Source organism: Lipotes vexillifer, unplaced genomic scaffold (genome assembly GCF_000442215.2).
Source record: "Lipotes vexillifer unplaced genomic scaffold, Lipotes_vexillifer_v1.1 scaffold221, whole genome shotgun sequence".
Taxonomy (NCBI): Eukaryota; Metazoa; Chordata; class Mammalia; order Artiodactyla; family Lipotidae; genus Lipotes; species Lipotes vexillifer.
Window position 1 is genome coordinate 418,914 of NW_006772957.1, and position 16,605 is coordinate 435,518.

General features: G+C 38.9%; 1 protein-coding gene across 1 annotated transcript in view; it reads left to right on the forward strand.

Moving 5' to 3' along the window:
• TMEM260 (transmembrane protein 260) overlaps positions 1 to 16,605 on the forward strand; it is a 61,215-nt gene that overhangs the window by 16,538 nt on the left and 28,072 nt on the right. Inside the window, exons 4-6 of the mRNA XM_007447949.1 lie at positions 10,732 to 10,909; positions 12,311 to 12,424; positions 15,884 to 16,063. Of these exons, the coding sequence (XP_007448011.1) occupies positions 10,732 to 10,909; positions 12,311 to 12,424; positions 15,884 to 16,063 (472 nt within the window). The remainder of the gene's footprint in view (positions 1 to 10,731; positions 10,910 to 12,310; positions 12,425 to 15,883; positions 16,064 to 16,605) is intronic.

The following is a 16,605-nucleotide window of genomic DNA, read 5'->3' on the forward strand; positions in this document are numbered from 1 at the left end:
CATATATATATATATATGTATATATATATGGAATCTAAAAAAAAAAATGGTCATAAAGAACCTAGGGGCAAGACGGGAATAAACACACAGACCTACTAGAGAATAGACTTGAGGATACGGGGAGGGGGAAGGGTAAGCTGGGAGAAAGTAAGAGAATGGCATGGACATATATACACTACCAAACGTAAAATAGATAGCTAGTGGGAAGCAGCTGCATAGCACAGGGAGATCAGCTCGGTGCTTTGTGACCACCTAGAGGGGTGGGATAGGGAGGGTGGGAGGGAGGGAGATGCAAGAGGGGAGAGATATGGGGACATATGTATATGTATAACTGATTCACTTTGTTATAAAGTAGAAACTAACACACCATTGTAAAGTAATTATGCTCTAATAAAGATGTTTAAAAAAAAGGATTCAGTAGATTCATAGTATTCATAGAATTCATGCCATTTTAAAAAAAACTGGTAAACAGATTTAAAACAGTGCTTGCTAAGTCATCTTTTCTTTTAAATTTATTTATTTATTACTTATTTGGCTGCATCAGGTCTTAGTTGCAGTATGCGGGATCTTTCGTTGCAGCACGCAGGCTCTTTGTTGTGGTGCACAGGCTTCAGAGCACGCAGCCTCAGTAGTTGTGGCACATGGGCTCCAGAGCGCATGGGCTCAGTAGTTGCAGATCGTGTGCTTAGTTGCCCTGTAGCATGTGGGATCTTAGTTCCCTGACCAGGGATTTGAACCTGTGTCCCCTGCATCGGAAGGTGGATTCTTAACCACTGGACCACCAGGGAAGTCCCGCTAAGTCATCTTATTTGCTTAAAAAGTTTAAGACCAGATTCACCTACAGACATATTTGTCAATGTGATTTTTGCAGCATCACTTAGATAAGTCTTCTGCACATTTAATGTCTTTTTCTATCTCAGATTCGCAGTGGCTTATTGATATGAAAGGTTCATTGATATTTGGCTCAAAAAGACATAAAATGGAAACTTTGAGGTATTTCGTTTGAAATTTCACAGAAGTTTGAGAAACTGAAAGGGATCTTCTTTACACATCAGTGTGAAAGGCAACATGAGTAACTGTGAACCTTCCATATTTTATTTTTCCCTTTGAAATATTTTTGTTACAGACAAGGAATAAATCAAGTAATACGAAAAAAACTTTTTTTTTTTTTTTGCGGTACGGGGGCCTCTCACCGTTGCGGCCTCTCCCGCTGCGGAGCACAGGCTCCGGACGCGCAGGCCCAGCGGCCATGGCCCATGGGCCCAGCCGCTCCGCGGCATGTGGGATCCCCCCGGACCGGGGCACGAATCCGCGCCCCCTGCATCGGCAGGCGGACTCCCAACCACTGCGCCACCAGGGAAGCCCCTGAAAAAAACTTTTAAGGTAAATTATTATTTCTATACTGTTACCAAAAGAATATTTAAACACTTGAATTAAAGTACAGAATGATGAAATGATTATTTCCTAGTTTCTGAAAGATATATCCATATGGACCTCACTTTATTTTTAAAAAATCAACGTAACAAAATCACAATGAATCTTTTAGTTTTTTTCCCTTAATCGCATTTGTTACTAAAACATCACTTTTATAACAGTAAAGGACAGCAGTGATAAAGGACATGGTCCTTAAAAGAAACAAAATTTACTCCACTACCAAAACATCTTTTCTTTCAATTTTTTACAATTAAAAAATAATTTCTAAGTAATGGCGTAAGTTATTTTATAAAGCATTACTAGAGATGGTTGGACTTAGGTTGAGGTAATTAGAAACCATTGCTATTTGGATATTTGAAGAGCATTAAAAAGATAAAGTATATCTGAAATTAAATATATATATATAAACATTTAGTTTTCAAAAATCATATAGCTTTTCTATATGGGATACACAAATACACATATATGTAAAGTGCAATATACTTTTACCTTTTAAAAAGTGCTAAAATGCTGACATGCCTATCTAGTGGTATCAGTAATCCAAAAAATTCTCTTGGAGAGTTTTAAGTTCCTCACATCTGGTTTCCTTCCTATGTTTTGATTAGGTTACAGTTAAAATATTCTATTCCTCAGAAATACAGAAAAATCTACCTATTCAGTACCCATTTAATATGTTTAATTTAATGAGAATCTGGAGATGGAGGAACTACCCTAGTCTTGGTGAAGGTACTTTCGGGAAAACTTCTTGGAAAGGTGACGCCCGTATTGAGTCGTACACAATGAGTGGCGGTGTCAAGTGAAGGCAGAACCATGTTCCAGATACAGAGAACGTCCTGTGTAGAGAAACCCAGAGGTGGAGGAGAAAGAGCCTGTGAGCACAGGGACTTAACAAGTCATTCAGTGTTGCTAGAGCACAGCTCGAAATGGGTTATGTCAAAAATGAAGCTACAGGTGGACTGAGACCAGATCACGAAAATCCTTGTCTGTTGTCATGGGGAGCTTGGAATATGCTTGATAGTCAAAGAGGAATCCTTAAAGGGTTGGAGGCAGAAAAGGTCAAGATCAGATATGCTTGAGGTCCCTCACTCTGGTGGCAGTGGTGGGCCTAGCACTGGAAGCAGGCAGCACGCAAAGCTGCAGTATTGGTGTGAACCTGAGGTGTGGATTCAGATGAGCTGAACTAGGGCAGTGGTGATGTGGGTGGAGAGAAGAGCGTGAGTTTTTAAAATGTTGATGATGTACAGTTGGCAGGATGTGATATGTTGTGCAGGGAGAAGGGGAGAGGAGCTCTGATGATGACTCCTAGGTCTCTTAACTTAGATAACTAAACGAGGAGGATAATGAAATTTACTAAGATAGAGAACACGGGAGCAGGAATTATTTCAGGGAGGGGGATGAGAAATCAGTTTTGCATGTACGGACACTGAGGTTCTATGGAATAGCCAGAGTTGGGGTGGCTTTGTGGTGAGGGTACAACAGTAAGTTGGGGATAAGGTAAGTTCAAAACTAAGGGAGAGGCATTTCTGGAGACATTTGGTTTCTTTAGTTGGTAGCTGGCAGGTGAAATCAAGATGGTGAATAAAGTCACCCAGGTAGAGCAGAGAGAGAACAATGTCCTGAGAAAGAAATCTTGGGAAACACTGGCTTTAAAGGAGTTAAATTCAAGAAGAGGAGCCATGTGGAGGAAACACATAAGGAAGATCCAGAGCCATAGAAGGAAAACCAGAGGATGTGAGGTCCAGATGTCAACTCAATGAGTGTGGCTGTGGGAGTGACCCAGTGCAGCAGAGGGGTCCCCAGAGCCTATCGTATTTGGCAGTTAGATGGTCATTGGGGACCCCAGTGAGAACAATTTCAGTAGAGAACCAGGGTGAGAACAGAGGGTGGAGGCTGCAGATGTGGACAGTGTGAAGCCAATCCTGAGCCTCGCCACGACCCTGAAACTTGCCTTCAGGAAAGCATCCTCGACATCAGCTTGCTCTTTAGTCATTTATCTCCATCTCAATAAGGTGAAACGAAGCATGCGCAGATAATGTGTATACCGTGAACAATATAATGAGACTGCCTGCCTACAGAGTCAGTGAATGAACTGTTGACCTCCGAAGTCTTCAGAACCCCCTCATCCTCACCATTGCTGACATTATCCTTTGACTGGTTAGCCAGTCACAGACTCAGCTTGCTGTGTACTCACGTGGGGTGTCACATCTCCTCGTTAGCCTGTGTGTGATGTGGCACTGGGCCACACACCTGTCTTCCTACATTGGGCTCACCCTGCAGACTTATTAATGTAGGATGTACTGCTTGTCTTTTGAGAAAAATGCTTAATTTTAATGAATATCATATGATTTTGAGAACAGCTTTATTAAACTCTTCCATCACAGGCTCCTTTCAACAGTAGAGTCCAGTCTTGCTTTACAGGCCTGTTCCATCCTTCAACAATTTGCCATCCCCTTTCCCAACCCACTTCCCACTCCCTGCCTGACTTGAGCTTTCAGCTCCCTCATTTCCTCGATGCCCCTACACTGGTCTTCCATTTAATTGAGACCTAGATCCCTTTGCTCATCTTTTTGATCCCTCCATCAGCCCCCTGCTGGCTCTGCTTCCGTCCCCATCCAATGTAGACCCTGTGGTTCATACTTTAACACCTTTCCCTCTTGTCCTTCTGTCCTGCTTACCTAGTAAAGCCCCTAACCCCAGCTCCGTCCAGCCTGCCCAGGCCCAGCTCAGGCTGCTGCAGACCTTTCCACAGCCATGCAGACTGAGGCTATACTGCCCCATATCCATAGCCCCTGTGGTCTCCAGCCTCAGCTGAGCGTTTATTACGTGTTATTTGCTACCTACAAGTCCTTGTTATGTAGCCCTCCTCAGCTTGTGGAGTTTTCTCACAACAGATGTTTCAGATTATCTCTACTTTTCTTAATCCATTAATTTGTACATGTTCATGGTCAGTAAATGTTGGTTGATTCTGAATCTTAGTATGAAGCAAACTTTTAAAGGCAGTGTGTTCAAATGTGTGTGTTTGAAGGGACATTCACAGTTTGATTTATAAAAGGCTGTTAGAATCAAAGAAATTCTCACAGGCTTAGCCTATATACATTATTTTATGGAAAACATAAATAGTAAAATGACGAGGCCTCCAAAATGTTTTAGTATATTCTCTTTATGGATGCACACGTAACTTTCTGCTCTTAAGCATACTGCCGTCTCTTCTGTGTCCCACAAAGCTCTGACAACTTAAGCATTTATTTTCAGAATTTCCTCACACAGTTTTTCTTGAAGACTTAATAGAAATAATAAACAGGGAAGGCAGGTTGTTTTAGTCCAGATTCTTGATTGCAAGCAATTGACTCTGGCTGTGTTTAGCAAAAAAGAAACATTGAAAGGAAGTTGGGAAGAATGCTACAACTTAATAATAAAAAGACAACACAATTTTAAAAATGGGCAAAAGATCTGAATAGACATTTCTCCAGGGAAGATGTACAAATGGCCAATAAGCACTTGAAAAGTAGTGCAACGTCATTAGCCATTAGGGAAATGCAAATCAAAATCTCCATGCGAGGGACTGCCCTGGTGGCGCAGTGGTTAAGACTCTGCGCTCCCAATGCAGGGGGCCCAGGTTCGATCCCTAGTCAAGGAACTAGATCCCACATGCATGCTGCAACTAAGAGGTCACATGCCTCAACTAAGGAGCTGGAGAGCTGCAACTAAGGAGCCCAGCTGCCATGACTAAGTAAGGAGCCTGCCTGCCTCAACTAAGACCCAGCGCAACCAAATAAATAAATGTTTTTATAAAAAATGCTTTAAAAAAAAATTCAGGGAGATACCACTTCACACCCACTAGGATGGCTAGAATAAAAAAATCAGATAACGGGTGTTCACTAGGTTGTGGAAAAATCAGAACCCTCATCCATTGCTAGTGGGAATGTAAAATTATGTAGTGACTTTGGAAAACAGTCTAGCAGTTCCTCAAATGATTAAATGGGTTGCCATAGGCTCCAGCAATTCCACTCCTAGTTACATACCCTAGAGAAATGAAAGCATATGTCCACACAAAAACTTGTACACAAATGTTTATAGGCGCACTATTCATAGTAGGCAGAAGGTGGAAACAATCCAAATGTCCATCAACGGAAGAATGAATAAGCAAAATATGGTATATCTATACAGTGGAATATTAATTCAGCCATAAAAAGAAATGAGATACTGATACTACAAGTTGGATGAACCTCGAACACATTGTGCTAAGTGAAAGAAGCTGGTCACAAAAGTCCACATATTCTATGATTCCATTTATAAGAAAGCCCAGAAGAGGGAAATTCACAGACAGAAAGATTAGTGGTTGCTTAAGCCTGGCAGTGAGATTGGGGGTGGGGACAGGGGGGAGATAGTTAAAAGAGAGACAGTTTCTTTCTGAGGTGATGAAAATGTTATAAAATTGACTGTAGTGATGGTTGCATATATCTGTAAATATACTAAAAATATTTAATTGTACACTTTAAATGGGTGAATGTACAGTGTATGAATTATGTCTCAATAAAGCTTTTTACAAAAGGAAACATTCAAATCTAGCATTGGAAAAAAAAAAAAGAGAGAGAAGGAAGTTGCAGAGCTTGCAGAATTTCTAGGAGGGATGGATTACCAGGCTCTGAGCCCAAAATATTCAGAGTCCTAGACAGGTATATGCTAGTGAAACCACCACTGCTGCCATCTCTAGGCCCCAGACACCCCAGCTTATGCCACCAACACTGACCTGGATTCTGAGCACTGCCCTTCAAAGTGCTGCCATCGTTGTCTGTGAAAAGGATGCACAAATCCCACCAGCCATGTCTGATTCTGTCTCCATCCCTGCTTCTTGGCCTCACGATTTTCCAATTCAGAGAATGGAGCAGGTGATTCTGACAGATCCCAGGTCATACACCCATGCTCTAGCTGCAAGGGAGATTGGAAAAGTATCTCGTATTTTCAGTGTGTATAATAGGAGGGGCCGTGCCTCATAAACTCATATCTCAAGCATAGGAGAGGATTTTAGATGTTAAGCAGCAAAACCAAAAGAAAAGAAAAGGTCCACTACCCTTTTGTCTTCCATTTATATTAGGACTACAACCCAGATTCCTATAGACTGAGTTGATTTCTAAGCAAGCTCATTTGAGATGCTAAAAAGATCAAGATTATAGGCTTGATTTCCATTACTGGTTTTATAATCAGTTACCTTCTCTTCTATAACCTTACTCAGCAGTCTCACAAATTATTTCTCTGATACCAAGAAAAATCTAATGAAAGAGTATATGGATTATTTGTTGTAAAACCATCCTGACCTTGGCAGGGGGGTGGTGTGGGACAGAAATCAGGTGGGGAAAATTCAGATTATAAAGACCTTACTGTTGTAGGATAAGTCTTCAATAAAATGCTAATGTACATAACTATCTGTAATAGTCTAAGGTGACTGGATAAATTTTATCATGGAAGTTGATAATTTTACCTTTACTCTTCAATTTCTAAAACCTTATGAAATATTTGAAAAGGCAGTTAACATAGTTCATAATTCCAATAATTAATGTCAACAATTCAAACACTAGGATGTCTTCCTGAGTATAATAATGTGTTAAAAATCATTGTAGATTAGTGAGTCATGAGTTTTCTTCCGGAGGATTTGTACATATCAGTTCTCTTTAACTGTTTGGTGGTTTTAAACTTTAACTAATTGCCCTTTCAAAAAAAAAAAAAGGTTAAAATCAATCTTGACAGGTGTTGTGTACAATTCAAGTTGGTAGTATGTTGTGTTGATAAAACATAGACATAAACACGATTCTAATAATAGACAAAACTTTTGTTCTGTTCTATTCACTCAAGGAGGTGCATAGTTAACCAAGGAAAAGTACAATGTATCATTAGTCTGGAATAAATTATTTGACATTAAAACTAAAATAACCATCTTTTACCCCATAATGTCATGGTCCTAAATGGCTAGACTAACAATTTCAATCCTGGTTCTGCCACTTAATTATCTACCATAGGGCTTGGAAAAATTACTTGGCCTCCCTGAGCCTCAGTTTCTTCATTTGAAAAAAGGAGACAAATCACATCTACTCATGGGGTTATTGTGCATATTAAATGAATTAATATAAAGAAGGCACTTAGAGCAATACCTGAAACACAGCTAGCAAGAAACTCAATAAATGTTAGCAAATTATCTTGGAAATTTGCTGATTTTTTTTTTTTTGCGGTACGCGGGCCTCTCACTGTTGCGGCGTCTTCCGCTGCGGAGCACAGGCTCCGGATGCGCAGGCGCAGCGGCCATGGCTCACGGGCCCAGCCGCTCCGCGGCATGTGGGACCTTCCCGGACTGGGGCACGAACCCGTGTCCCCTGCATCGGCAGGCGGACTCAACCACTGCGCCACCAGGGAAGCCCCTGATTTGTTTTTTTAACTTCTTATTTTACCGTAATTTCAGATTTATAGAAAAGTGGCAAGAAGAGCCCAACTCTTTGTCTACCCTTTACCCAGGTTCCCCAGATGTTAGTATTTTACCACATTTGCTTTATGCCTGACTCAGTGAGTATGTATGTATTGTTTCGTTTTGTTTTTTAACCATTTAAGAATAAGCTGCAGTCATAGTATCCTTTTACCCTTAAATGCTTCAAGATATGTTCCTTAAAAACATTTTCTTGTATATCCACAGTGGAGGTCTCAAAGAAATTATCAGTGATACAACACTGTTACCTAACTGTCAGACTTGATTCAATTTTTTCCAGCTTTCTCAGATAGTGTGCTTATAGTAGAAGAAAATCCTAGATCATGTCCTTTATTCTGTTGTGTTATCCTCTTTAATCTGAAACAGTTCCTCATGATGTTTTTTTTGTTTTTTGTCAAGACCTTGATATTTTTTGATACATACAGGTCAGTTATTTTGTAGTGTCCTTCAGTTTGAGTTTGTCTTTCCTCTTGCTTAAATTCAGGTAATGCATTTTTGGCAGGAATGCCATAGAAATGATGCTGTATTCTTTTTATTGCAATAGATAAGAAAGCATATGATGTTTGTTTGTCCCATTACTGGGCTGTTAACTTTGATCATGTGGTTAAGATTGTGTCTGTCCAGTTTGCCACTGTAAAGTTACCACTTCTCCCTTTGTAATTAATCTATTTACAGGATGTACATATTTCTGTACATATTTCTGTTACTGCAAACCTCTTACCCACTATTTTGGTATCCATTGATTATTGTTATGACAGTTGCCAAATGGTGATTTTAATTCCATCATTTCTTCTACAGTTATTAGTTATTAGTTGACTTTCCATGGACTTTCTCTTCTCACCCAATTTTTGTATCACTATAGATTCATAGATTCTTATTTATTCATTGGGTTACAGTCTATTACTATAATTATCTTGATGATCAAGTTATCCCCAGTTTGGCCATGAGAGCCCTGTAAGCTGGCTCCTATGTCCTTTTGTCATGTCTCCGTTTGAGCACTTCCTTTCTTTTAAGTAGAGGAAGAAATCTTGTATCTTATGCTGACAGTCCAGAGTCATATTGAGAGCTGAAACTTAGTTCCTTTAAAATGTTACTAATACTTGAAGATTAATTCATTCTCTCATTTGCTAAGTTTCCTTTCTGTGCTTGGGGCTAGATGCTTCCAATCTAAGTGAAGTTTAACTCCAGTTCATATTTCAAAAACAATGTCAAAATAATTGTTACAGACAATTAAATGCTATCAATATGCACAGATGGGCTGGAAACCAGGGAATTGAAGAGAAAATAGAGAAAAGAGCAGAGTTTTAATAAAGGAGCAGCGAGGATATTCAGTTCAGCACTACAGCGTGAGCAAAGGTGCAGAGCTAGGAATAGTCCTGTCTTATTAGGGAATTTTGAGGAGCTTGACTAGTTGGTGGGAGATCATGTTGGTGATTAGTGGCGAGGGGTGTCTGGTTTATTGGGAGCCTGGATTCCAGGCTAACTCATTTCTTATTTATCCTATAGGGATGAAGAGTATTCACAAAGAGTATGTTTCGGAAAGTTTAATCTGATGTTATATTGCAGAAGAGTTGGAGAAACATAAGACAAGTTAGGAAACTATTAAAATAATTGAGTCTAAGGCAATAGGAATACAAATCGAAAGGAATCTGGGAAGGAATTTGGAAGGAAGAAATAACTTTAGGGTACTGAATCAGGATAACTGGGAGAATGGGGTACTCTGCAAGAAATAGGAAACTGATGATTTTATAAGGGAAAGAAAACAGAAAAATTGTAAAGAGAAACTCAAAAGAAAAACAGGTTTGGTGAAAATGAAATTTTTTAGCTTTTATTTTTTTCTATTAAGATTGATTAAAAGCCATGCAATTACTCCATAAATTTTATACGAAGCAATACAGCTAAAAAGTAATGCCCTGGGACCATATAATATCATAATTATTAGACACAGAGATGCTTGCTGAATAATGCTTATAAGCAATAGATATTCAGTAATAGCTTTAATTTTCATAGCTTTAGATTTATAGTGAAATATGAAGTTGTTTTGGTTTGATATGCCACATTACCAGTCTCAAATCTTATCTCTGAATTGAGATCCAGTTTCCTTGACTGATTTGAAATGTGGGGCTCTTGTTGGCATTTGGGGGCGAGGAATTTGTTTCCAAGTGTAGCATTTGATTCTTCTGGGTTTCTAAAATTCACATTCCCATCCTTCTCTTTAAAAGATATATCATTTTTAACTTTGACTTTGTATAAAGAAGAAATCATCAGAAACTAAGAATCTAGCTTACAAGATCTTAAAAGCACCAAATATTGTGACCAAGACATATTTTGCCAAATGTTGGGAGATAAACGTAGGAAGTACCTAGATCCAAACATTCCACAATAAGTGAATGTTCCTGAACAGATATTCTGCCGTTTCATTAATTTTTACAATTAAACACATTTCAGTCTTAACCAGTCGTTATCATTCTTCTTCTTAGATATAGCAAGAAAAATGACACAGGTTTGTTATCTCTCTAGCTACTGTCTCTTCAGGCTTTCTGAACTGGCTTGAATCCTAAAGGTTACATCTGAGAACTAAACCTCATCCAATCCATAGGATACCAAGCAGGTTTGTTCATTTGTTTGTTAATAGGTTAATATATGGACTTCATAATTAAAATCTGTTGAAAAGAATTATTACATGAAGTAATGTATTAACCATCTAATGTGTTGGGATAGTGCTGGGCAACTGTCATAATTGCTGCTGCTACAGTTCACAAAAAGGAAAATAAAGTCAGTTCTTTTTGTTGGGAAAGAAGATTTCACGTTATCTGTATTTGCAGGCTTTCTGGCTCATATGCTGGAGGAATCCTTGCTGCGGGGGTGTTTTCATTTTCTCGTCTAACATGGCAGTGGTCCATTGCAGCAGAGGTTTTTAGCTTAAACAATCTGTTTGTGGGGCTGCTTATGGCTCTTACTGTACATTTTGAGGAGGCAACAACTGCACAAGAAAGATCAAAGGTAACCTATTTTGATCCAAGTGAAATCACTTTTTGTTTTAATTTTTAGACAGATGCTCTGTTTCTTTTTAACTTTGGTTTAGATATTGTTTATCTATTCTGATTACTGTCAAGGTAATCTAGGCATGTTGAGAGAGAAAATATTCTCAATTCTTTTACTATGAACGATGAGAGCCTTTATAAAACATGCAGTTTTTTTTTTCTTTCAGAGTTCAGAAGTTTTTTGAAGAATGAGGGTATTCTGAAATCCCTTTTGAGTCCTATGCAAAAGATAGACTTGTTGGTTAATCCACCATCGTGTGGGTGTGTGTGTGTGGGTGTGTGTGTATGGGTGTGTGTGATCTTAAGATGCCAAGTCCTAGGTTGACTACCTTAAATTATTTACCATTATGGCACATTGACTTATTCTCTAATTGCAAAAAAGATCAAATTTGCACTTTTTTTAACTAAAAGGAGAGGATCAACTGTAAAATGAAGTAGTCCCAAAGAGATTACAGTGACTTCTGAGGCCAACACTATCATCAAAATAATTTGAAATGTGGAGGAACCCTGTCTTCTAAGGGCTTACCATCTATACATTGAAGAGTGCCAGATCATCTTAGTATATGCACAGCCTGTGTCATTAAAGATTATAGAAACAAAAGAATATAAAAGTTTATCTGTGGCTTCCATAAACAAACCTGTGGTGCTATTAGAGTTTAATTTTTTTTTTTTTTTCCCGGTACGCGGGCCTCTCACTGTTGTGGCCTCTCCCGTTGCGGAGCACAGGCTCCGGACGCACAGGCTCAGCGGCCATGTCTCACGGGCCCAGTCGCTCCGCGGCATGTGGGATCTTCCCGGACCGGGGCATGAACCCGTGTCCCCTGCATCAGCAGGCGGACTCTCAACCACCGCGCCACCAGGGAAGCCCCTAGAGTTTATTTTTTATTTAAAATAAACTTTTCTCTGATTATGAAAATAACACATGTTCAAAAATAGCAGAAAGACCACCCATAGAGAACCAGGTTTCTAAATAAAAGTGTTATATTCAATTTATTTAATTCAATAGGAGAAAAAGTAAAACAGAATTGTTGAACTTCAGTTCTAGATTTCACTTGAATGAGAATTACACAATATCCTGTTACGGTTAGGACATGTCATCATATAGGACTTTGTAAAACTTAGTTTGAAGACAGTAATTTAAGGTCACACTCTGCAATGATTTGATGAGAATGAAAAATAATAAAAAATAATGGTGATAAATATTAGTGCATGTTAAAGCATGACTTTTTGCATCTAAGATGTTGATTTTAACCAGACTTATCATACAAATGCTTAGCTTTAATATAAAGAATAGCTTTTTACTATTGTGCTGCTTTTGGTGAATTTTTAACTTGGATTTTTTTCTTTTATTTATTTTCAGATAGCTAAAATTGGTGCTTTCTGCTGTGGCCTTAGCTTATGTAATCAGCACACAGTAGTAGTCTATGTTTTGTGCATAATACCATGGATTCTCTTTCGACTTTTAAAAGAGAAGGTAAGTTTTTCTTTTTTTTTTTTTTTTTTTTTGCAGTATGCTGGCCTTTTACTGCTGTGGCCTCTCCCGTTGCGGAGCACAGGCTCCGGACACGCAGGCTCAGCGGCCATGGCTCACGGGCCCAGCCGCTCCGCAGCATTTGGGATCTTCCCAGACCAGGGCACGAACCTGTGTCCCCTGCATCGGCAAGCGGCTTCTCAACCACTGCCCCATCTGGGAAGCCCCAAAGGTAAGTTTTTGAGTAAAAATGAAAATTCATAATATTTTATTTATGCCCACTATGACATTTATGGAATCAGAAAACATGGGGCTTGCTTTATTTATTTATTTATTTCATATAAAGCTTGATAGGAATATCATTGAATCTATAGATGGCATTGGGTAGTACGAACATTTTAACAATATTAATTATTTTAATCCATGAACATGACATATCTTTTCATTTGTGTCTTCTTCAATTTCTTTCATCAATGTCTTATAGTTTTCAGTATACAGATATTTCACCTCCTTGGTTAAATTTATTCCTAAGCATTTTATCTTTTTGATGTTATTGTAAATGAGATAGTTTATTTTTTTCCAGATAGTTCATCGTTATTATATAGAAACACAACTAATTTTTGTGTGTTGATTTTGTATCCTGCAACTTTCCTGAATTTGTTTATTAGTTCTAACAGCTTTTGGATGGAATCTTTAGGATTTTCTGTATAAGATCATGTCATCTGCAAACAGAGACAATTTTATTTCTTCTTTTTTTTTTTTTTCTTTTGGCCCTGCTGAGCCGCATGTGGGATCTTAGTTCTCCCACCAGGGATCGAACCCCTGCCACCTGCAGTGGAAGCGTGGATTCCTAACCACTGGACTGCCAGGGAATTCCCACTTCTTCCTTTCTAATTTGAATTCCTTTTATTTCTTTTTCTTGCCTGATTACAATGAGTAGGACTTCCAGTACTATGTTGAACATGAGTGGTGAGACTGGTGAGTGGGCACCCTTGTCTTATTCCTGATCTTAAAGGAGAAGCTTTCAGTCTGTCACCACTGCATATAATGTTAGCTGTGGGCTTGTCATATATGGCTTTTATTACGTTAATGTGTGACCCACATCCATTAAATCAGAATTATTTTAGATTGGGATCAGCCACTGGCTCAGCTCTGCAGATGTGCAGAACTGCTGGCTAAGATCTCTGCTCTGGCACTGCTGCCAGCCGGAATGTGGTCTGCCAAGATGGGAGACTGGTTGCTGTAAGCCTTGCTCCCCTTCTCCGTCTCTATCTGATCCCTGATGGTTGAGCCCTGAAGGTCCCCCCAGTGGTCCCTGTGAGGTGAGAACTGAGTGAGCCTCCTGGGAAGCATCCTGCAATTCTGGGGAAGCTGTATATCCACCTTGAGCTCTCTTTTCCCACTGGAAAAACTGTAGTCCTAGGGGAGTCCTCTTGGTGCAGTGCTTTGCTGGCCTAGGGGAGGGGTGATGTGGTCAGAGTGCCCCCTGACATTTTGAAAGTGGTCCTTCTCAGTCTCTGTGGTCCAGGAATATGCTTTAGCCTCAACCCCAGTTTCTGGGATTTTCACAGTGGGGCCATGTCTATGGATAGTTGCTGACGGTGTTTTGTGAGAAGGACTGAAGTCGGGAATGATTTTTGTCGCCATCTTGATGGCGTCACTCTTAGCCAGTCTTCTGATATCACAGGAGGTGCGTTTAGATATCAGAGAGGCACATTCTCTGGCCTGAACTTAAAAAGCAAATCTTTTGTGTTAGTTCATTGAAGGGAGAGCCGTATTCTTATATAAAACATGCAAGACTCATAGTTGACAAGTTAGGAGCCTGGTCTGAGAGGCTGTTTACTCTGTAGTTAGATCAGCTACTGATGAATGACAAAATTTGGGAAAGTATGACTCTTCAAAGGACCTTTTATTTTCATTATTTAAAGAGCAGAGGCTAGAAAATAAGATCTACCAGTGAAGTGACAGGGAGTTGGATCTCACTGGTCAGGTGATGTAAGGCAGAGCTGGAAGTCCTGAGTCAGTTGGTTGCAACCCTGACCGCTCACTTAAATTATCTGGGAAGCTTTAAGAAAGTAAGAGAGAGTGTGCATGTGTGTGTGTCTGTGTATCTCTGTGTATCTGTGTGTGTGTGTGTGATCCCACCACCCTAAAATAATTCTGATTTAATTGATTTGGGGTAAGGCCCAGATATTAATATTTTTAAAAAGTTCCCCAGGTGATTCCAGTATACGTGCAGCTGGGACTCAGAACCTCTCTCCTGTACTCTCTGAAATAGTTCTCATGTGATTGTTTCCCTGTTTATTTCCCATACAAAAGGAAAATTCTGCAGCAACTGCATCTTGCCATTCTAAACTGAACCTTATAATATGCAGAAACTACCAAAATCTAAACATTTACTTTCTTTAAAGGTACTTTTAAGAATAGCAAAGGCATATTTTTCAATTAGTTATTTCTTACACTGTTTTCATCCCATCATTTTTTATGAATCTCATTACCACTTTAGAAATGTCAAACAAAATTAGTACTATAATAAAAACACTCCATTTTCAATTAAGAATGTTTATTTGAAAATGCTGATGTAAGTCAACTGCTTTTCTGCTTCTGGTGAATGCAAACTTTGGTACTCATATTCACTGTCACCTATGAATTTTCCTTTTTTGTAAAGGAAAAATGGGCAATTTCCAATCACAATATTTGTAAGAGACCCTTTTCCCAGTTACTAAAGCAACCACTATTTGAATCTTTCTAGTATACCAGAATTCTTCTGGACTTAATCTTTATAAAAATTTGGCAGTGTTGTCCTTTGTTTTAGAAATGTGAAGATGAGAAATATATTCTCCTTGAGGAAAGACTGTTGCATACAACAACGTTTCCTTCCTTCCTATGTAAATTGAGAAAAAAAGAACATTTGGATGAACTGGGATGTTACTTAAAAGCTAGCTTCATTTGTGCCAAGTATTTCCATGAAATATCCAAAACACTTGTAGAAAGAACATATTGTCAGTGTACGATCATAATAAAGTATATAGTTGAAGTCTGCTCCTGATGATGGGAATGAAGTGAATCAATATTAGAACAATATTTGGGGCATTTTCAAAAACGGCCAGACACCGTAATCACTTCCAAGTGGGTTATCTCAGCTGTGCAATGCTGCATGTCATGACATGGTTTTAAATGTAAAAGATGCAATAGACATGATACTCATGAGTCTTTGCTAATATTATTTGCTTCACTCAGATTTCACCTGCCATGCAAAGGAATTCAGACTGATGCAATTTTCTAGTAATCCACAGTAATCAGAAAGTTTAACATCGTATTCTGTGGTGACTTAATATAAATTGAGAGATCAGCTCTGAGTAAACATATTTGATGTTTTCCTTGATGTGTTCTTGAAGTTCCAGGATGAATCTGACTAAAATAAACATTATTATACATGTGACACCGTGTGCTCTGATGCAGGAACTCTCCCTGGGCTCTTTGTTGAAGTTGGGTCTGTACCTCTCTGCTGGTTTGCTGCCCTATATCTACCTTCCTATCTCATCCTACCTCCATCAAGCCCGTTGGACCTGGGGAGACCAGACAACATTGCTAGGATTTTTGACACATTTTCTCAGGGAAGAATATGGAACATTCAGTCTGGTAAATTTATATTTCAAGCCCTTTTAAGGAAATAAGTGGCAAAACTTCAGTGTTCTGCCTGGACCTTGAGAGGAAAAAAATAAATCAGTGTTTGTATCAATGACAGTACCTGGAATTTTCATTTGTTATTTGTATAGCAGACTTGCCCCTTGGAATGTAGCCTTTCACATATGTTAGAAAAAAAAATGAATCACTTAATCCGACATCATCCTGTTGTATATCCTGAATGTGTTTTTCAGGATAACAAGCAGTAAAAAGACTGCTGCCAGCAGTTGCAGCATTTCAGTCTTGTTAGCATTGGGTATCACTTTGGGCTCTTGGTCTGTGATTAAAAGTATTTGGAAATGATTAAAGGGAAAAAAACTCAAAAATTTTAATATACCTTAATGAGTATATTTGTTTCTTTTTTTAAAACGTATTTGATGGACAGTGTTCATGTTAGTACTCAGTGGAGGATCTAAATATGTAAATGCTTCATAAAATTTGATCTCACTCAATGGAAACTGTATGTTCTAAAGAATTTCAAAAGGCCTTTCTTTCCC